Source organism: Carassius carassius, chromosome 14 (genome assembly GCF_963082965.1).
Source record: "Carassius carassius chromosome 14, fCarCar2.1, whole genome shotgun sequence".
NCBI classification, from domain to species: Eukaryota; Metazoa; Chordata; class Actinopteri; order Cypriniformes; family Cyprinidae; genus Carassius; species Carassius carassius.
The window spans coordinates 5,383,998-5,407,154 of record NC_081768.1 but is presented as its reverse complement, the minus strand read 5'-3'; the positions used below and the strand labels follow the sequence as shown (position 1 = coordinate 5,407,154).

General features: G+C 37.6%; 2 protein-coding genes across 9 annotated transcripts in view; one reads left to right on the top strand and one right to left on the bottom strand.

Annotated features, from left to right (window-relative positions):
* Positions 1-18,522, bottom strand: part of lrrfip2 (leucine rich repeat (in FLII) interacting protein 2) — a 32,600-nt gene extending 14,078 nt beyond the window's left edge. For 2 of the 8 annotated variants that reach the window (XM_059565800.1, XM_059565801.1), the window contains exons 1-3: positions 18,187-18,496; positions 17,096-17,201; positions 5,500-5,586 (exon numbers count right to left, since the gene is read on the bottom strand). In XM_059565800.1, coding sequence (XP_059421783.1) covers positions 5,500-5,586; positions 17,096-17,185 — 177 coding nt within the window. In that variant the 5' untranslated portion in view covers positions 17,186-17,201; positions 18,187-18,496. Of the gene's footprint in view, positions 1-14; positions 72-164; positions 213-327; positions 376-604; positions 692-850; positions 914-1,788; positions 1,834-2,422; positions 2,504-2,789; positions 2,838-2,933; positions 2,988-4,444; positions 4,505-5,499; positions 5,587-17,095; positions 17,202-18,186 lie in introns of all 8 variants that reach the window. The other 6 variants (XM_059565796.1, XM_059565794.1, XM_059565797.1 and 3 more) reach the window with 6 other exon arrangements.
* A 2,910-nt stretch (positions 18,523-21,432) lies between these two features.
* On the top strand, positions 21,433-22,718 carry mrpl14 (mitochondrial ribosomal protein L14). Its single transcript, XM_059565803.1, has 3 exons — positions 21,433-21,540; positions 21,736-21,800; positions 22,195-22,718. Exons 2-3 carry the CDS (start codon positions 21,742-21,744, stop codon positions 22,559-22,561), a joined length of 426 nt encoding a protein of 141 aa, XP_059421786.1. The 5' UTR covers positions 21,433-21,540; positions 21,736-21,741; the 3' UTR covers positions 22,562-22,718.
* Positions 22,719-23,157: the final 439 nt, after the last annotated feature.

The window sequence follows — 23,157 nt, the reverse complement described above, 5'->3', positions numbered from 1 at the left end:
CATGCGATGCTCACCACAGGGCTACTGCGGGTGGAACTGGCACCAGAGGAATACCAGCTACATTCAGAGGGCTGCGGGGGGAATAACACTGACCACTGAGTCAATGCTGCTCCGGGGGTATGATAAGATTATTGTTTTAGTATGTATGCTATGGCATCACTTACAGGTCTGGAACTATATGAACCATACAGACCGTCATCACATATGGAGGCCTGAGAACACAGATCTCACATTTTTTAAATGAACAGATGACAAAGAGGCTTATAAAACAGAGTGGGGATTAATCCCATCCAATCACATGGCAGATGTGCTGAAAATCTGACTGACCACACTATAGCTGCGCGTCAGACCTGCAGAACTGCTGCTGGACGGAGCCTGTGAAGGTCAAACAACAAGCAACAGCTGTCAGATATCTGCACAGAGTCAAACTGACGATTCCAGACTAGCTTTTCAAACTGAAGGAACCACAAATACTGAAATAAAAACCTTCATACATAATAAAACAGAATTAGCAAGGAAGAACTTTCCAGGAGGACTTAAGAGACTTTTCCTCAAAGATTTGCTGTGTGAGAATACTAAACATGTAGAAAGGAAGAAGACAAACCCGTGGTGTATAGGTAGAGACAGTAGAGGGAGAAGGTTTTGAGTTCTTTAAGCTGGTGTAGTTTCTTTGGTCATGATACAATCCAGTCTAAGAGAATGGTGTTAAGCAATGGGAAATGAAAACATATCGGATATGAATCATAGTCACAAATCTGAAATAACATGCTCTAAACCAGGAAGAACATGTTCATGATGATGCATCAAGAATGAAGCAGCTTTTGAGTTCAGGATATTGATCAGTACTGACCAGAAGGTCCTTTTTGGAGCTACTGCCAACAGGTTTTTTGTGAAGATCATTATATACAGAGCTCTGGAAGAGAAGATCACAAATGTGAAAAGCTTTCTCTTACTAATGGTAATAACTAAGCACTTTTGGAACCAGAAAGGCTCCATAATTCAAAGGGGTAAATCTAATTGAAATTTTTGGGATAAAAGTTGTGATTTAAAATGTAATTATTTGTTGGGCTGTTTAATTATTATTATTATTATTATTATTACTAAAGGTAAAATATAAAAATAAGAAATGTTAATTTTCCCTATAAAAAATATTTTTTTTGTATTAGATTTTACAAATTTAAAACTGCAATACTTATATTTGTGGCTGTTACATTTTCTTTATTTCAAACACTAAACCAAAGAGATTGCATTTTATTTTGATGGAAAGCCGCAGAGGATTCCATGCAGCTTCTCTTTTGTTGACCAGAGCCTGTTTATGGGCACTTCTCATTAACAATTTTTGTTAAAAGTTTTGGGAATTTTCCGCTCCCAAATGCACGTTATAAGTGTACCAAACTGTGTGAGTCGGTCTAAAGCATAATTTCCTGTATCCTGAGTTGCTCTGAGACACTGAAAACACTGGAATATGAGCAGCCTGTGTGTAAAGGAACACAGTGCACTGCTTTACTCTGAAACATGCAGCTCATATATTGAATGAAATCAAAGCCACTGCGATTTTGATTATCGCACTAAGCCACATCACAAGTTTTATTTTGCTTAATTGTGTAGCCAAAGAATCTCTTCACAGATATATAAAGCTATGCTTTCATAGTACAGTGCTGGTAAGAATAAAGGGCCCATGCATGTCTGCACTTATAAAATGTCAAACTGAAACAATATAATATACTTAAAATGCAGAATTTCTGACACTCAAAGGAGAATAAACTGTAAACTGTCACAGATACATACAGTGGAGTGGGAGTTCTTCAAAGAGGAACTACTGGAGATGCCAGACTGCAGAGAAAACAGCACAACCATCACAATCTATGCTGGATATACTGTATAACATGAAGTAATCCATGCTGCAGACATGCCATGTGTGCTAATAAGGAAGCGCTACGTCAGATCATATCAAAGACCCTTTTGTGTTAGTGCGCTCAGTCACTGAGTCAGTCACTGAGTCAGTGCGGTTATGCTTCATTTATAGAAAACCACTCAACGGTGCTAGTCATGAATAGCACAAAGCCTGCCTGTAATGTTCATGCACATCAACCTTGAAGTAACCTACATTGAAAATCAAATGTGGCTCTCAGAATATTATTCCTTAGCTGCACTGTCATCACCAAAAAAAATAAATTTTTTTACATTTTCCATGACCATGCGAATCCTGTATTTCTTTAGAAATCACCTTTAGAAATAGATCATTTCAATATTATACAAGCTAAAGGACGTGTTACACAGACAAACAATGTTAGTATAATACAGCAGTCTAATTTAGAGAGCCATGACAGTCACACAAGAGAAAACAATGTTGCCAAAATACACTTACTACAACGTCAAATGGAAAACACACACACACACACACACACACACAGTGATGCACTACCAAGTCTCTTTTCCGGGAAGAACTAACCCGACTGGAGCGATGAGAACTGCTCAAATCTCGTAAAGATGCTGAACTTGACTTTAAAAGCAGAAGTCCAATAGGAAAACATTCATTAGCATATTCCAATAGCATAAAAAATGCACTTTACATGCTATTGGAAATCTACCTTTCTAAACAAGCTTTTAAATCTTTCCAGTTCGTGATTACTGGATCAATAAAAATATGCTGATTTGATTGCTGGAATTTGCATAAATAATGTTAAAGTTTCTCAAAAAAAGACTTTTCACTTTAGCTTGCGGCAAGTTTTACTCTACACAACTGAATAAAGTCTGAATGCACTTTCATGAAGTTCAGTATGACACACCCTGTAACTTCCAACACTTCGGACTGATGCTGTATCATCATTTAATCCCTGTTAATGAGAAATTAGGAGAAAAAAAGAAATAAGATAATAAAAAAAAAAAGAGGAAAAAGGACAAGACAGACAGAAACATCAGGAGATACAGACCCTTTGACTGTGGCTACTGGAATGATGACCATGACGGGCCTTTTCTGTATCAGCCTGAGATGAACAGAATAAGGAAGATAGAATTTAAACAAAAGAAGGTGCATGTTTTAGGCTGTGTTAGTGTTAGTCTTCACCAACAGTCCTAAACAAACTCTTAACATACTTCAAATTTCAAGGCAAGCATACAAGCTTAGCAGCAGAAACATGACAACAGGGCCTGGGCAATATAGATAAAAAAAATACACTTTTGACAATATTCTACATGTATTTTATAGTGCTGTCAAATGATTAATTGCATCCAAAATAAAAGTTTTTGTTTACATAATCTATGTATGTGTATGTATGTGTACTGTATATTTATTATGTATATATAAATGTATATATAAATACACACACGTATATATTTCAGAAAAATATGCTTTTTATATAGTTAATATATTTATTTATAATATAAATTGTTTGTAACGTAACTATTTTCTAAATATATACTGTATGTGTGTGTATTTATATGTACATAATAGACAGAGAACACACTCTAATCAGAGGTAAATTCCATCAGGTGCGTGATTTCACTTAGAGCAGCTGTTACTACACAGAGCCATTTTTAACTGACTAGCTGCGCAAATAAATGCTGATAATGAATGTGGAATTGCGCAGCTAGACATTTAACAACGGCTCCGTGTAGTAACAGCTGCTTTATGTGAAATCACACACCTGATGGAATTTACAGCCGATTAGAGAACTGGCTTTACTGACGAGATGCGCATAACGATCGGCCGATCTTGATTGGTGCACCCCTAAAATATATTATGCAAACAAAAACTTTTATTTTGAATGTGATTAATTGCAATTAATCGTTTGACAGAACTAGTATCTTAATATTTACATATTTGCTGTTATTGATGCAAGTAGTTAAACAGTACATACCTAGAAAATAAATCAGTGCATGCTTTGCAAAATGTTTTTCTATTATTTAATTAATGTAATATAAAAATACACTAGAATTATTATTAATTAACAAATTTTGCTATAAAAAAATATTTAATAAAATTAAAAAATGCGTGTGATATTCACAATATAATTTAGTATTGGTACCATATCACTACAAAGAAATCAGAAACATATCAACCAGCCCATAAAGAAAAGGCCACATAGAGGTACTCATTTTAGACTGACAAAATTAAAATGCTGAGATCAATTTTATGGGGTTACCACTGTGATATATAAAAACACACAAACACTAAAGCAAATAGATCATGTGCAAACACTCTCCCGAAAAAGTGAATCCAATGCTGTCCTAACAAAATACTATTTTTAAAGACAACAACAGTACCACAAGGGTTCCTTTATAAACCCAAAAGAGCAAAAGAATTATTAAAAACATGCTTGAAAGCCACATACAAACAACTGAGTGTATGAGAATACAGTTAGCACACTCCCATCTGAAAGCTCTTTATTAGTAAAAAGGCAAAAGTACATGCATGTTCAAACTGGCCTAATCCTTCCCATACCATCCATTGGTGGATTTGCCCCCATTTCCTGCTAGAGGAGGAGTGCTGATGGTAAGACAGCTGTGAGAGAAAGACAGCCACAAGACAAACACAAAGATTTCTATTGCAATTCAATGTGACAGTGGATTGTTTGGTACTTTTTTGGTGAATGTATTACAGACAAAAATGAAAACAAACATACTGATGAACAATCCCATTAACACGCAATTACTCATACTGAAAGTATGTACTTCAGTATGCAAACATATTTTTCAAACCAGTGTAAAACAACATCTGAAAATGCACAAGTACCAACAGATAGATACAGCTGACATCGATAACGGAATCATTCACATGTGGCTTCAACCATTGAAAACATACTGTATTGTCAAAGGCCTGTTTCCACTTACAAGCTTAGTTAGTCAGCTAGCTAAATCTTGGTTGTGAACCTGGAACTACTTGTAAAAGCAGTCATACTTTGTCTTCTCAACAAAAATGCTTAAAACAGACAAGCACATTATGCAAAAGGCCACTCTTAAACAATCCTTCTGCTTTACTGCAACAAAAGAGGAATGGTCTGTAGAAGATCGGGCATATTCTGAATGAAATCCAGAGATGTTCCAAAACCTAGTTAGCTTCCTTGCCATTTAAGCCACATAACTGAAATCGAACCGCATACATGATGGATTTGGAACTAAATATGCAGGAATCCATGCGTCATACTTATAGCGCTCATCATATGGGAGACTCAATAGTGTTTTGCATTATCATTTTGCTAAGCATTGTGGGATTTTCTTTCTCCATTAAGGATATATGCAACCTTGCATCAATTATGCTGCTAAGTTTTTGGAACAGACGTCATGTTGAAAGTTTGCCTATAATGCCTTACAATGCTGCCTATCCAGGTAGTTCACTAGGTTTTGGAACAGAGGATCAATGTAGAACAGACCTGACTGAAACAAGAATAATAAATATGTGGTTCTGGATTTGGGCAAAGGCAGAGGAAAGAGGTATGAAGACCTTGAGAAACTGCACATTGGTGCAACTTCTCATCCCATCTGCTCTATATGACTCACCTCTTTCTGTTGCCGCTCCAATTCTCTCATCCGGATTTCCCGAGCCTCAGCACGAGCTGCTCTCTTTGCAGCAAGTATGGTCTCTGCCTGCACAAGAGAGGAAAGAGAAATTTATCTTAATAGCTGTTGCATCAAACAATCAGAGCAAAAAGCACTCTGTCTAGATCCTTAAAGTGTAACTAAACCCCTGCTCAGAGCCTGACTCCACCCACTGACAAGTAGCTTTGCAACAGAGCGATCATTTGAAGTAGAGGACTTTTCTCCCCCACTTTCACCTGAAGTGGAGGGTGTCGAGGTGTCTGTTCATATCAATTCGAGCCGCTGGCTCAAAATGCGGTCTTAACTCCCTCACCGCGTCGCTTTTCAGCGCGAGCTGTGTGGAGAAGCCCATTTCCACCTCCATTGCGTTGGAGAAGCAATCTCGTGTAAAATGCAGTTTGCACACTCGAGCTCTAGGCGGGAACTTGCGGTCTTCCAGGCCAAGTGCATGCAACCACTGGCGCTTAATTTTAAAGTCTGCTGGTAAACTATGCAGTCCAGCAGTGCTGTCGCAACTAGCAACACACCTCCGTACCATCCTGACCACTGTACTAAATACAGATAAATCTGAGCTAACTTGAAGATCTAAATAACTATATAATTGCTATGCTAAATAGATGCTATAATAGTCTATCCTGGTCGTTACCAATACTTGCAATTCCAGCTCCTGACTCACTACAGTGATATTGATGGTTTTATACTGCCAAGGGCATGGTAGCTCGTACCAAGGGGCGTCGTGAGCTGGAAACTGCTTACGTCACCTGCCACCGCAACATCCAATAAGAAAAATCACACGTTTTTACACCATATATTGTAGAATTAAAACACTTTATACTCAAATGTCAAAAAAGTTACTCGAATCAATGAACAGCACTAATAAAGCCCCATTCTTATAGATCATTAACTAAAAAAAGTTGGTTTAGAGTTTAGTTACTCTTTAATGGTATCTTGGACCTGCAATTTTTTTAAAAGTAGTCATTATTCTGCATATGTCCTGTATGAATCGCTCAGATAACTCACCGCCTTACAAAACCAACTTTTTACTCATTCACTAAAACACTGCAGGTTATTTTGGTAAACTCAAAATGAGCCAAGAATCATCAATAAATATACGCATAAAATTGATCAAAAGTTACAGTAAAGACATAATGTTAAAACAATTTCAAAAAATGCTATTCTTTTCAATAAAATTGCCAACCCTAAGTATTGTATATATTTAAAATACAGAACTGGAATGAAATAGAAGTGTATTGTCACTGCTTTCTCCACTGTTATTGGCATTTTACGCTGATGGTTCAAAAGTAGTGATGCACCGAAATGAAAATTCTGCGCCGAAACCGAAAATTTAGGATGCACTTGACCGAAAACCGAAACTGAAGCCGAAAATGGCTTCTTTTAAAAATGTATATATATATATTGCTTGGATTTAATGGATCTGAACTAACAGTTCAGATAACTTAACAGTTACATAACAAAACATAAAATATTTTTTACAATAAATATAAATAATAATTATTCTTCAAGTTTTATTTTCCATCAAATAAAATAGTTTTTTAAAAATTGTGCAAAAAAATCAACAATTTTGGAGATTTTTGCAGAACAAATGTTACATATTGCAACTTTGGTGTCCTCTCGTATAGGGCTGTCACTTTTGTGAAAAAAAAATCCTGTTCGATTTTTGAGACATAGGCAAAGTGTTCATTGAATCGTTAGTAAATTGCCTATATTTGGCGTTGATCCGTTTTTCAACGCCAAATATAGGCAAATCCACCGACAACTAAACGGGCATTAGGGCGAACGTAAAGACGGCGCTTGAGACGCGCACAAGTCAGCAATGTGGACTGCCATAACATCAATGAAAAACATTACTGAAGGCTACATTGATATTATGCACTAATAGGCTCTGTGTGTGTGTGTGTGTGTGTGTTTTCGGCTGTTTTTTTTTTTATTTCGGCCCGAAACCGATAATGCCATTTCGGCCGAAAATTTTCGGCAGCCGAAATTTCGGTGCACCCCTATTCAAAAGTCAGCAATCATAACATGAATAGACGTCAGAGCTGTGGATAGCGTACATGCTGATGATATATATAAGAGCAGCTGGCGCACGGGACCCATATTCAAACCTGAGTCATGTCTCAATTCCATTGGTCCTCTTTCACCCTCAACTTTCCTGTCTCGCTACAGTCCTATAAATAAATGCCCAAAAACAACCATAAGAAAAAAAAAAAGTGGGGAACAGTCATATTTTCCATGCAACCATGGTTGGGAAAGCAACATCTTCATAATACATGGGTGGACATGATATAAGAAGTGAGAAACCATGGCTGGGAGGGCATCCCCCTTAAACTTCACTGGACTGTTTAAGAAAACATTTAACGGCTTGAAAGAAGGCATTCAAGAGGCCTGACACAAAACAATGAAAAGAGTGTCCTGGGAAACCACACCTGTCTCTGTGACAAAACTGGGCTTTGCAATACAGCAGCCCACACTTTTCAGATTTTTTTTTAATCTTTGGGTGTGCATTTTCTGACATCAGGTTGGCTGACATGTTTTTAGAGGGCGGGTTTGGTAAGAGAGGGGTTGTGGCTGAAGCAATGGGGGTGGTCTAATTCACGTCTCTAACTAGATGAAAAACAATAAATGCGATTCAGCAGCAGTGTCTAATTTAAGATTAACGGACACACCAGACTCACACTCCAGGTGAACTAATGCAGGACAATTTCTGACTATCCCATTCCTCATGTGACATGCATGCAATATGACCTGCTTGCATTTCCTAATACCCTACATAATAATTAATTACGTTACACTTCAATACAAATATGCCTTGACAGATGGGACAGTGACTTTGCAAAGTATGCAGCCTGACAGCAAACATTTAAACAAGGCTTACAGGAAATCTTTACACATGGTGAGGTTAGAGCGGGTGGGCTCTGTGTGTGTGTGATTCTTATGTTCAGCACCTGTTGAGCTGTCTGACAGTTTGACTCGCTCACCAGAGCAGCTCAGCTGAGACCACTGTCTCCAGCTCTATCTATAGACCAGCAGAGCCTCCGTCATGAGACTGCAACAGGAAATCTGAGCGGGGGGAGACACACTTACTTCACAACCTCCAACATAGCATTTATTAGAGAGACAGTCTTTCTGTATTTTGCAGAACTGGTGCTCCATAGGCGAACAGACCAATGAGATGACACAGCATGACTACATAATAAGCTTATCATAGTCCATATGGAAATGTTTGCAACTGTATTACTGCAGGTGACAATAAAATGCAAAGTGTCTATATCTGCACTGGTTCATTATCATCATTTAACACCTACTTTAACCATACAAGCTTTTATAAGACTCTACAGTTCAAACTAATGTTTTTACTAGAGATGTTCCGATACCCTTTTTCTCTTCCCGATACCGATTCCGATACCTGGGCTCAGGGTATCGGCCGATACAGAGTACTGATCCGATACCTGGGTGTTTATCTGTATATACAGCTGTATATACTTCTAGCCCTGTGTAAATTGCTAGAATTATTTTAAGGTGCCATGTGCAAAAATTGAGGTAAAAATATCCAAAAAATGACCTACACGCATCAAAAGAATGAGAAGAAATAAGGGCGATGATGTCATTAAAAAAATGTCAAGTTATAGTGCTGCAGAGATATCAACCTTAATTAGCATTAGCATTACTAGCCCCGGCCTGACAGGTGTCGTAATACCAGTTTCGGCCATGGGAGGCGGTATGCGGGCAACATAACCACCAGCCAACCTGCAATACACGAATAACTCGCACGGCTTGTGGGCATACTTGAACCTGATTTCAATCGTGTGGAAAGTACAGCCCACTACTTCATTTCAGTTCAGGGAAGAGAGCGGAAGGATGACTGAAGCCCTTGGCAAGAGACCACCACCCGCTACAGGGAAACAACCGCGCTCGGAATCACAAATCAAATCCGATAAGAAAAGGAGCCGAACCAGAGTAAACATCGGCACTGCTTTCAATCGCTGGAGACAACTGTTGGACCTGAAAGAAATGAGGTTCGACACCGAACTTGCAACTTCCAATTTCTTTTGGATTGGCAAGTTAGATGCTGTTAGTATTTCGCTAGAAGTTTGTTTTATATGTTTGTGTATTTTTTTTCAGGAAGTTATAACATAGAAGTGTATCGAAGGCTGTTCGATAAACGTGCTAATGTTAGCGATGGTTAACCATAGCTGCGTTTGATAATTAGCTAGCCATAACTTAGCCATTTTTTTATATCATAACTAACCTGCTCTGTCTAGTCTGTTGGTCTCCGTGTCCTCTTTGCTTCTTGGTTTTTCTGTACGTGAGAAAATTGATGTGTGGCGTGAAAGCGTGTGAAAAGAGTCAATTGCGTGTGTCTCACGGAGAATGCTTGAGAGTTGGCAGCTCTGGTTACGTTGGTTGGCGCTAGCTTGGTCAACATCAGCTGTCTGATGTTGACCAATGATGTTGACAGAATGCTGTCTGTCAAATTAATTTAATTTAAATAATGTGTATATACAACTCAAAATGTAATATGAACAAAACGAATAGGAGAATATTCACTGGTAAAGGTGAAGGGGAGTAGCTTGAAAATGTAATGTTTCAAAATCACTTGACATCACCCAACGTTCCTCTGGAGGCAAAACGTCCTCTTAGGGTTCGGCTATGGCTGTAGGGTTGTTGTGAAGGTAGGGGCGGAGCATAGAGACTATGCCGTTTCTCGTTTGTTACTCTAGAGTAGACCAATTCACTTTATTGAGGCATACTGCCCCCATCTGGTATGGAATGTGGAGTATGACTTTTTGCCAGACATGACAGATGGCACCTTTAATGGTGTGCTTCAGACTGAACCCTTAATTAAACATGAACAAATACATGGTGAACTACTGTATTTATTACAGTATTTTTATTATCTGACATGAGTTTGACAGTAATATTTATTTTCTTAAGCGAAAAAGAACTTCAAATGCAGCCAAAAATCTAACACCGCAAACTAAAAAAGGTATTTTAGTTTTACAATATAACTGTATAAAAAAATGCAACAAATAAGTCTAGGAATATAAAAAATGATATATTAATCAGATAATCTCTTTACAACAACAAAAATAAAAAACAAGCAACTGTCTAGGCAAAATTATTATTATTAATAGAGACGTATTATTTTTACTACATAGAGACATAGCTAAATCTACTGTAGGCTACAACAGTAGCTTAATATATTGTCAATTTACTCACGTTAAACCGAACATTTATTTTGATGGGTTGCCATGAAGATCTTTGAGTGTCTGTGTTTATGATATGACAGTTTTCTCAAATGAAACGGTAAATTCTCATGAAGTGACGGTTTATGCGTCCGTGTCCTCATATAGTGACACACGACAGAGACTACAAAACAGCGAGCTCCCGCACATCTGCACCCTTCACCCACAGAGATGTAGAATTTGCAGGAGTAATATTTAAATAGTATTTTGCAGTTTAATATTCACAGACACTAGTATATATTCGGCTACATTCTGGAGCCCTGCGCTTAGACCAGGGGTAGGCAAGTTTGGTCCTAGAGAGCCGCAGTCCTGAGTTCAGCTTCAACCATAATCAAACACACCTAAACAAGCTCATCAACGTCTTCAGGATTACTAAGGCTACAGGTAGATAAAGGTTTTTTTCAGGGTTGGAGCTGAACTCTGCAGGACTGCGGCTCTCTAGGACCGAACTTGCCTACCCCTGACTTAGACTTACACGGAAGCGACTGAACGCAGCTGCGGGTACCGAATATACTCGGGAGTCTGTAACTTACTACTGGTACTACAGAGACGCTGGTATCATCACATTTTTTAATTTTCAGCTCCGACTTGGTAGTGAAGTGCCAGTACTTGTGGCATCGCCGTTTTACTGTCTGATTGGTCCAGTCTGAAATACTGCTAAACAGCGGACATACTGCTAACTTGGGCTGTCAACGAATATTCTTAATTCGAATATGTATTCGAATAGTTAAAAAAAAATGAATTTCGAAGGTGAAAATTAATATTCGAATATAAAAAAAAATGTGGAAAAAAACGCCGGCGGTACTAGAGGCGTGGTTGTCTGCGAGTGGGCGCACTAGCACGCCTGAGGGTTCAGGGACAGGTCACAGGAGTCGCACTGTCTGGCACAGCATCACTGCTGAAAGTTGACGTGTCTTCATGGAAGATGCCAGCAAGTGCAGAGCCCAACTCGACCGCAGCAGAGAAAGTGAGGTTAAATTGTTGACCCGCGAGATAAAGTTGTATGCAAGCTACTTAAGATACAGTTAGCATACCATTCGACCACTAGCAACATGAGGTCACATCTCAAAAATGTGCACCCAAATGAGCATGGCATAATGTGTGGAACTCCAGCTAAACAGTCACGTCTTGACACTTAAAGCTGCAGTCCGTAACTTTTGACGCTCTAGCGGTTAATAAACAGAACTGCTTGCGTCTAGGGGAAGAACATTGTAGCCGGAGCTACTTCTCTCTGTTTATGTCTATGAAAAATCACAAAGGTACCGGGTTACTCCGCCGCGGTACCCCCGAAGCAATCTAAAATAGTCCGAATATAAACACTTATTATAGATGTACCCTAGTGATTCAGGACAGGCTAAAAACACGGTTTGGAAAATGGATTCATGGTGTACTCGCTTATTATATAGAATTTGTAAATCTTGAACACTCTGATTGGTTGTTTCTTACCGGGAGCGGATGAATTTCTGCAAATGGCAATAGCACCACTAGGAGGAGCCAGAGGAGCTTGATTTTTTCACAGATTATCTGTCTCATATTCTACTGTCAGGACATAATGACAGGTTTCACAAATACATTTTTACAAAAGTTACCTACTTCAGCTTTAACGTTACTTTGCATCGCCCGCCACAAGCTCTTTGTCTGCAACACGATAAATAAATAAATAATTTCGTTCATTTGTAAGGACATGAGACTGATCAGTTTCGCGGATGGGACAGGCTTCAGGGAGTTCTGTCAAGCAATGGATCCGAGGTTTGATTATTTATCGTTTCATGTCAAGGAAAAGTTCCATGTTTACCACAGCACAGCTCGCTCGGAGCATTCAATGTCAGTTCTATATGCTGTAAAACTTCAATTAATATTAATAATATTTGTTTCAATCACTGAATGAAGCCTGCTATATTTGGGGCAACAGTAGCGACCTTAAATTGCTTGCACAAAAATTGGCAGTCTTGGCCATTAGTTGATTTCCTTGTATAGATAGTCTATTTAAGTTTAAACATATATGACAACATATTACCTACACAAAAACAAGTAGTTAAGTCTCTTTGTATTATTTTGTCCTGTTATTGACGTAATGCGCGTCATTGACAACATGCGCAACCAGATGTTCGAATAGTTCGAATATTCATGTATTTTTTAGAGGGAATGTTTGAACGTCTATTTTGAGCAATTTTTACAGCCCTACTGCTAACGCGTTTTCATTTCTTCTTCGCTGCTCAAAACAGGGGTTGCTTGTGGCAACACAGCACAACTTCCTGTGTTTGCAATGCATTCTGAGCAACGAAGAAGAATCGTGCAGCGGTTAGGCAAAACTAGCAGTCATAACTAGGTCTTGTTTAAAAAAAATGTTATCGGATCGGTATATGGGTTCATGTACTCGCCAATGCCAGAATTGGGTAACCCGCAGGTCGGGTTGGGGCGGGTAAAGAAATTGGCACTTTATTGCGGGGCGGGTTTGATTTTAAAAATCAATTTATGGTGCGTGGAATTTAGTGGTGGAAATTTTGACCATTTCTTCATATTATACACAAATACGCCACAGCAGGTGTATGTTTCTAGGACGATATGGCTAGGAACTATGCTCTCATTCTGGCGTAATAAATCAAGGAACTTTGCTGAAACTACACAAACTAACTGGGGACTATTTTCAGACGCTGTGTAATATCTGTGCCTGCTGCACGCATGGTACGGCTGCAATAAATATAAATATATAAAAATAGTGGAGTGTTCCTTGAATTACCACAAATGCACTAGTACAAATTAAACAATTAATAAATAGATTAACAAAAATATTTCCTGTACAAGTATTTTTGCATTGCATAAGGTGTGCACTTTGAATATTACATCTGGCAAAGAAGTAATACAGTACGTTGACCTATTTCAACCTCACATTCAACAGAGAGCACTGCAATCCATGTAATAGCTAAAGAAATTTCACACCTTGTCCTAGATACCCCAAGATGAGGGGACTATCTCATTCTGTTTCTTTGAGGCTAATGGACCATGCAAAACACTGCCCTCTGAAAGTGACAAGACTGGGCAGTAACATAAGTGACCTCAACAAGGGGTTGCATGGCTCAAATTCAGCCCCAGTAACCCTGACCATGCACAGACAAATCAAACGGCATGCTTTCGGTTAACAGAGATTTCTTTTAACCATTAGGGAGTTTCCTCCACAGCAGGCACAAAATGGGTGGATCCAAAGGCAGGTTCAACGAAACAAGCAAAGTTTGATGTGTGCTGTAGGTAGACTGTGACTCATAATCTTTGGACTGCATGGGTGGGGCGATTCCTGCATTTCTAGATACAGTAGATCTAGCTTGCGTCAAAATGCAATGAACCAGTAAGAAATTCAGCTTCTCTAAACTCCATAAAAGTTTGACTGAGAAGTACATGACCTCCAGCAGTGCACAGGACAAGATGCCAAACTTCTCTCAGTGCGCAAATAAATCATCTTTAAATATTTAGATATTTAACAAACATCCTCAATCTGGCTGCAGTTTCACTTCTGCAGTTCAACTCACACCCTGTAGCTTTAGATTTCTCAGTTTCCTCTTTTAAATCATCCTTATATGGTCCATATTCATTTGCTTTTTCACTGACAATATCAGAAGGAAACGACTGTGTTTCATTTCCTTCATGTTACAGACTGAACAAACAGAAATTGTATATCAGAAACATACCCTTGTTTTTCCTTCCCTTACTAAACTGTAGCAGAAAAGTCCTGGTATTTATATCAAATCTCTGTTTTAAAGTCAATACAAAATAAAAATTGCAATCATCTTTCCTTATTTTAAACAGCTTCGAGAGAGAGAGAGAGAGAGAGAGAAAAAATAAAATAAAAAAAATAATAATATATTAAATATAATAATATAAAAAAAGGAAAAGCAAACAATAGAAATGGAAAGAAAAGAAAAAAAGCTGACTAACTGATAAGTGAGGTTGCCTAGTTTATCTAGTTTTTTTTGTTTTTGTTTTGACATATTAAGTGCCAGTACTATAATTAACATGCTGACAAAGCTGTGGTTTAGCTAAAGCTGTATCATAGCAACAAGAAATGCATATGTTATGGTTATGTAATGAACATGGCATACATACAACAAAAAAGAATGCAGACACCAAATTCTCTCACTTATGATTTTATATCTGGCTTAGCGACAAAGTCATCCCATTTGGTCACATGGGGGCTCTGCAATTATAAATTTGGGTCATATGATTTAATTTCAACTTGAAGAGTCCCTAAGCACAGCACTGATAGCAGTCAGAGTTTTCTGCTTGCAAGAGTGATGGGCTCACACATGTGTGCTGCTGAAAAATCTAAGACAAGTCCAAACTGGCTGCTCCCTGCTCAAGCTGTGAGTCAAACTTCATCAGCTGCTGCTCGGACTGGCAGAACCTGAACATCAACATATTGACATCACAACAGAGCTATGAGGGACTGACCAACAATATAATGCAGATCTAAACTATTCAGACTTAGATGCAGAGATTAGATCCCAGACATTCACCTTTAACCCCATAAAGCCTACTGTTCCATATACATTGATACATGAATATCTAAGGCCTCCAAATAACCAACATTGTCAAAATGTAGCATCATCTACACACACACCTTCTGGTGTCTGACTGGTGTCATACTTTTAGCAACTAAAATCATTTTAGAATAATTCTAAAATTGTCCACCTACATGTCATTTTGCTCTGAAATCTTAAATGATTTTTAAAAGGTAAATGTAAAGATAACTTATTTTGTTAGCAACATTACAAGATAAACACTTTCTGGATTGAAGCAACTTAATTATATATACATTATTTTTTAATAAAAAGCATGTTGAATGCAAGTATCAAATATAACACATCAGCCTTTTGCATTTTTAGTACATGAAGTTTTGCACCCACAATGAGCACAGAGCTACAGAGCTTTGATAATAAAACAAAGCATTTTAACATCTTAAGACATATTATTGGAATATAGATTTATGACAACTGACATGTATATGCATTTTATGCAAGCAGCCTGTTAATGTTAGAAAATTCTCACTGATTGACATTACAAATATTTCAACTTGGTCATATAAGTAACAACTGAATCAGATTGCATTTTTTTTTCCTTCTTGAGTATGAGCTACACATCATCATTATATCAAACAATACGGGCCATAAAAGTCTGATGTATTAAATAAGAAATAACATCAAACGCATATTCTTCAAACAGTATCTAAACAAATTGTCCCATTTCAAATGTTGTATTTTTCTAAATATTATTTCAAACGTCAGGCTTAGCAGGGTTAATATTTTCATCTTGGACATTCCCTTCAGTTAAGATTTGAATTGTTTTAAGGATTTGAATCAAATTCCCCATTTGAGATACATAACAACACGCCCTTTCTCCAAAACACCACCTTTCAAAGACATGCCAGCAACTTTAACGTCAGCAAATCCAAACAGGAACAATGATTGACAGATGGAGAGTGTTTCTGATTACAAGGTGCTGGCTGCTTCCCTGAGTCTTCTTTGCTGTTTATAGAGCCTAAGGCTATCACAGAGACAGGTACACAAATTCCTGTAATATCTGTCAACTATTTAGGACATTTTGTGTGTGGTATTTCAAAAAAAGCAAATCACTTACAGCACCTTAAGTACTCTCCAATGGCTTTGATAGAATGCATACAATGATGGGAAAACACTGCTACACAAATATACTGAATCCACTAAGAGCGGTTACAGAATCAACATCTGACTCACATACTGAACTGAAAGTCATCAGCTTTCAGTGATCTCCAGAGTTTTGTTTACATAAGGCTTGTGAAGCTTAATTAAAAAAAAATAAAAAATAAAACATTAAATAAAAAGTCTATGCAAAAACATGCAAAAGTTTGCTACTTTGCATTGCAGATTAATTGGGCTGGGTCATGTTGCTTTGTAATGTCCCATATTCATAACTTCACCAAAGGCAGCAAAAGCCACTGCTTCTTGTGTCATGTAACCAAAAATGCATGTGGAACTGCAAATGAGATTTGTAAGCTACAGGTGAAGGGCAAACAATGACTGAATTTCAGTCTTTTTTCCAAGAAAGATTGACTTCTTTGTCTTTTGAATTGTTTAACAGTCCAAAATCACTGTACGATTGTGTTGTTTATATGCATTAAATGCATAATTAAGATGTGTTTTGTTTGTAACAACAACATCAGGGTGAGTTTCTAGGTGAATGCTTCCTTTATTGTGGTTACAGGAAACCACCAGCCACAAGATGACATGAGTGAGAAACAGGGGTTTCAGGCGAACAGCTCTTACCTCTCTGGTGATGCTGCTCAGTGCCTCATCCTCAGCTGAGAAGCGGTCTTTAATTGGGGCCCGTTTTCGTCCTGATCCTGGCGTCCCCATGTCAGCAGCAACTTCACTGTGCATGCAGAAAACACTGAATGAGATGTTTATGGTCTCTTCTCACAAAGGTGGTCTATTTGTGTAAAATATAACCTTAATGACCCGTTTGTTGAAACATAAAGCAATCTAACAGAACGCAGCAGAGGAAATTGCATTGACACCTTTTTTTCCTATGCAGGTCTATTTGACTTAACTCTGCATCCTAGTGTTATTTCATAAAACATTTCAAATGTAGGTTAGATTGACCTGGCCTCTCACACTATCTCACACACTCACAAATAGAGGCTTTAGTCATGTGTGTCTGGACTCAGAGCTGATTAACACCAGACATACAACCGAACCTCATCATATAACGTGACAAAGCAGAGAAATATCACAGGCACGGAGGACTAATTAGTTTGATTCTTTAAATAAAGCCACCTCATCTGTTCTAACATGCTCTTTAGTCAGAAAAATAATTTACACAACGACATTTAACAAGCAAATTATTTCAATAAACAAATGAGTAGTTTTACAAAGGATTGTGCGTACGATATTATGCTTGTCTTATTATATATAACCCCTTGTTGAATGTGCCAGGATCTCAAAATTACATTTCAATGTAAATAAACCTACAAGTTAAATGAAAATCTATATTTATATTTCTGCTTAAGGGCTAAATATAAACCAGCACTCATTCAGCTGGGTGACAGACTAACGTTAACTTAAAGCACTTATTTGCCTGAAAACAAATATATAACCAGCGCGCTTCAGTTTTAAACAGATTAAGTATGAACCACATAAAGCTAAATGTATGTAATTATTATTAATTATAAATGTGCTAACGTTAAGTAAAATTCAATATTTATGACTCTAGTTAGCGGTTAGCTTGCTAGCTTGTCCTCAAAGACATAAAGTGAGTAAATGTCACTCAAGTCTCGTGCCGTTAATTTACACATTAGAATGTAGTGACCTGCCTGGGCTTTCATGACAGTCGGTTCCCGTAAATGCCGGTTTCTTACCGTTTCTGTTCGTCACTGTTTCGCTCGAGACTCGGGTCACTTCTGACTTGGACGCGGGCGCGTTCCCGCGGACTAGAGAGAGCGAGCGCGTGTCACGTGCGCGCCTCCGTTTGTGCGAGAGCGCGCGTGCCTGCGTGACAGCCACAAACTGACACTGTCCGTCACCTCAAGCTCTCCTGAAAACGGCTCACATTAATTCATAAGACGCTTAAAAGCAGCATACCACCGCTAGCACCAGTTTAATTTATTTTACAAAAGACCGTGAATGGCGGGAAATGCCGCCAGACGCTGTTAACGGTCATTCCTGAAAGTCTGAGGTGTTTTTTCCAGATTCGCGCTAAAGGTCCCGGATGTTGGAAAAGAGGCGTGGCCTTGGAACACGCCTAAACCAGAGCCGTTACCAGCTAACCCTAACCAACTAACTATTAGACCTCCTAAACACAAAGCTATTCAGGTTGTAGATGTTTTTGTGTAATATTGTATGTCCCCCTAGCAAATTACTTGTTATTCAATAATAATAATAAGTCCCTACCCTGTTCTTATACAGTATATGGTCCCCATCCAATATTTTACCAGTTTACCTCAATACCAACGATAATTTCTAATTTATTTTTTACAGAGGTGGGTAGAGTACCCAAAAACTGTACTCAAGTAAAAGTACTTCTAGAAATATTTACTCAAGTAAAAGTAAAAGTACTAGTCTTGAATAGTTACTTGAGTAAGAGTAAAAGAGTATCGGATAAAAAAATCTACTCAAGTAGTTAGTTACTAGTTACTTTGGGTCATATATACTGAGCCTATTTTTATTTAGATATATAGATAAAATGTATGTAATGTATGTGTGCGTGTATAAATGTATACATTTCATCAGCCTTTACTCCAATTTATGTAATTTATTATAAAACCCTGTCTGTTTACTTAAGTAACAGATATAGGCGTCATGCCATAACATATTTTTAATACGACTGACTTTATATTAAATGTGAATTTAACATTGAAAGTTAATGTGATATAAATATTGCTACTAATCTTTCATTGTTCAGAAAGAGAGCAAATAACAATTACATTATTAAAGATCATTTTCACTGACAGTCTAGAGTTTAATCACTCTCAAAAACTCCAATTAAAATCACTGAAACTGTTAACACTGTGAAATCAATATCTTAATTAAAGATTCGTACACACATGATCTGCACTTTGTTGTTTCTGACGAGAGAATTCGCCAGAAAGAGGTATTCAGTCAGTGAGTGAGTGAAGGAAGCACCGGGATTTTAGCGATGACTCATCGGAACACCTCTGATTGGCCAATGCTTTAATAAGCTCAAAAAAATCATGTGCGATTAGTTATAATGCACACTGCTGTAAAAACACATCTATCTCTGGCTCAGTGCCAGCAAGCAATCACAGATCTGAATTTAGCAGCTGGACTTGCTGAACGTACTTGCACAGGTGTGATTGTATTAAAATTAATACAATCTTTATCGGCTATTTTTTGTCTTTTGGAAGCTGCATTCAACTTGACTCCCCTCTGTTATAAGCCACACACGTACAACAAACTAACGTCACAGTGGTATCGCGTACTGTAATCGAATGTAGCCCAAGTTATTACCTGTTAAACAGTAGACAGCACACGCGGTGTTCATCTAATAGGGATCTCCATCGCTAGCAAATAATAGCCTTTGCAGATTTGCTTTCAATTCAGTGCAGTTCCATAGCCACCTTTTCAACGCTGCTGATGTTCTTAAACGTTACAACTCTTGAGTGAACCACTTCAGACGCTCAGCGCGTGCGGCAGGGAACTGAACGAATCATTCAAACTGATTCATGAACCAATTCACTCGTTTGCCGATTGGTTTGATCAAGCCTTTGAACAGAATTGACTCAAAAGAATGAATCATTCGCGAATGGGCATCGCTCATTACCCAGAGAAAAGTAGACGGCGCATTTGGAATAAACTGAAGCATTTATAACATTTATTGCATTAAGATAAAGTAACGAGAGGAGCGTCGCCCACAGTAACGAAGTAAAAGTACAGATATTTCCCCCAAAATTTACTCAAGTAAGAGTATAAAGTACCCATCTTTAAATATACTCCGAAAAGTATTAGTTACCCCAAAAAATTACTCAAGTAAATGTAACGAAGTAAATGTAACTCGTTACTACCCACCTCTGATTTTTTATACCATCACAGACTTCAAAGTTCTGTTACATTTGTAGTCCAATAATGACCTCTAGCTGTTGAATTCAAAATATTCAAAATATTCTCAGAAGTTAAAACAGACATTAAGATGTGAATGAATGAATGAATGAATGACTAATATTATAGACCTACAATGCGTATGCGATTTATTAAAATGGTAAACAACCATTCTACTTTCACTTTAAGTTATTTTCAGCTTTTGCAAAAGTCAGTAAGATATATCAGCTTTTTGATATCACCTAGGCCATTGGTTCCCAACCTGGGGCCAGAGTTCACAGGGGGGGGCGCAGGAGCGGATATGCTTTGAGGTGAATAAAGATGCATAAAATGTTCTACTAATAATTTTATCTAAAAATATTTTTTCAAAGTTTTTAAAAAATCATATGCTAACAATGCCAATTTCAATCACAATTTCGTTATTTCAAATGTAGGCGCGTTGCGCGTGGCAAGCGCGCTCATAATGCAAGAGACGCCGACGCGACCACAACAGTGCCCAACATCAAATGGCAAACACAATGCAAGCGGAAGCGGAAGCGGGGCGGGGGGTCACGGATTGTTAAAAATGTACATAGTGGGGGCCCCAAGGAAAAAGGTTGGGAACCACTGACCTAGGCCATACATTTTTGCATTGTGTTATTAACCTTTTAAAAACAAATGATTTGTTATTGCAAGTTACAATATTTATGGTATCATTGCAAGTTTGCTCAATTGATATCAAGGCCCACAGCTGTTATATACACTGATCAAATGGATGGGGCCAAAAGCCTTCAGAAAACAAACAAACAAATAAATAACACAAAATAAAGAAAGAAACATGAGTTGAAAAAACAAATACATTTTTAATTAAATTTACTCCTTAATTAATTTTTGGATGTAAATAATAATTATGCAATGTGGAAATAAATGAATAAAATCAAGTAAAACAAATAAATTCAGAAAATAGGCCGGGGGTACTACAAAATTAATTAATCACTTTAAAAATTAATTGTATTTAGTAAGTCTCTTGCTAATGCGGTGTATATCTTCCAGCACTGTAGGTGGCGCGAATGAGCTCAGTTCACTCCCTTTGAATCAATACAAGAAAAAGAGCCAACGTCGCTTTGTTATTACGCAGATGTTGCATGACATTGGTGTGGCGTGAATGATCTGAGCAGGTATTTAATAACGCTATTTGTTTACTCTATATAATATCACTTTACAAGAACATTTTGACCGATGTTAAGAGGTCACCTACTTATTTTGCTTGCTTTCACCTATAACATGAGATTTGTCCGTAATATATTCGCTATTAACATAGACAAAGTTTCTAAAATCTATGTTATTTTAACTTGTTGCTTTTTTAATGTCAGGTCAGGATGGCCCTGTCGTTGTCCGGAGTGATTTTGCCCAAATTGATGCAGCAGAGGGCTTTCAGGTGAACAGTTTCTTCCTTGTTGAGGTTTTCCTTTAGTTTTGAGGTTCACATGGGGGAAATATGAGGGAATTGGAGTATGCCTTTTTAGGGCTAAATTCTACAAAAATGGTCAAATATAATCACGAATGACTGCAGAAATATATTGGTCAGCAAGTGTGGGCACCCTGGCTTTGATATCTAGTGTGATTCCTAAACTAATAGTTATAAACTAGTAACCACAAATGATCATTTAAATGTTTTGCTATGAATATATGATTAGTGGCCCAGTTTCTAAGAATTACTATGATATATATATATTTTTAAAAATATCATAGTTGACTTTTCATGTAGCACTGACAGTTCAATGATCTTGCATGTTCTTAACAAAACCCATCATATTATCATCTCTCTGTAGCGTCTCAGCAGCTGTGGCCGCTATTCAGAAGTTAACACGTGTGAGGGTGGTCGACAACAGCGCTCTTGGAAATACCCATCACCACCGTCCACCAAAAGTCATTCATGTATACACCAAGAATGGAATCGGTAAAGTGGGAGACCGAGTCTTACTGGCCATCAAAGGACAGAAGAAAAAAGCTCTCATAGTGGGTCACAAGATGCCTGGAGCTCGAATGACACCACGCTTCGACTCTAATAACGTGGTTTTGATCGAAGAGAACGGAAACCCCACAGGAACAAGAATTAAAGCTCCCATACCGACACATCTGCGCAAAATGGAGGGGGAATACTCTAAACTGTTAGCCATTGCTCAGAGATTTGTTTAAATTGGTGTTTTTGTATTCTGGTAGGTCAAATCCTAAAATATGTCTCCTATGTTTAACTACTTATCTTTGTAAATGTATATAAATCCTTGATGCCATTCAGGAAATTAGCTTTCATGATTACTTGTGGAATAATTTGTAATAAAATATGTGGATGAAACTTTGTAATACTATAATTACTTAAGATTTTGTAGAGAATGGTACATCAACTGGATTAAAGTGTGCCATTTTCCACCGTGGGACAAAAAATAAGTAAATGCAACTTTTTTTTTTCTCTCTCTCACAATTCAGATTTGTTTTAGTTTATGAAACCAAATTTGGACTTTAAATTGTTTCTCAGGACTTGCAATTATGAAAAAGTAAGAACTGTGGGAGAGATAAGAATTCTAAGGTAAAGTTCTAATTACTTTTACATTTTTTTGATTCTGAAGAAAAAACTGAATGGCAAGAAAAAGTCAGAAAATAAGTTTGTATCTTGCAGTTCAGATTTTTCCCCCTCGGACTTGTGCATATATATATTGCGAATCTGATTTTTTTTCCCAACAGAACTGTGGATTTATATCTTGCAATTCTTATAATTTTTTTTTATCAGAATTTTG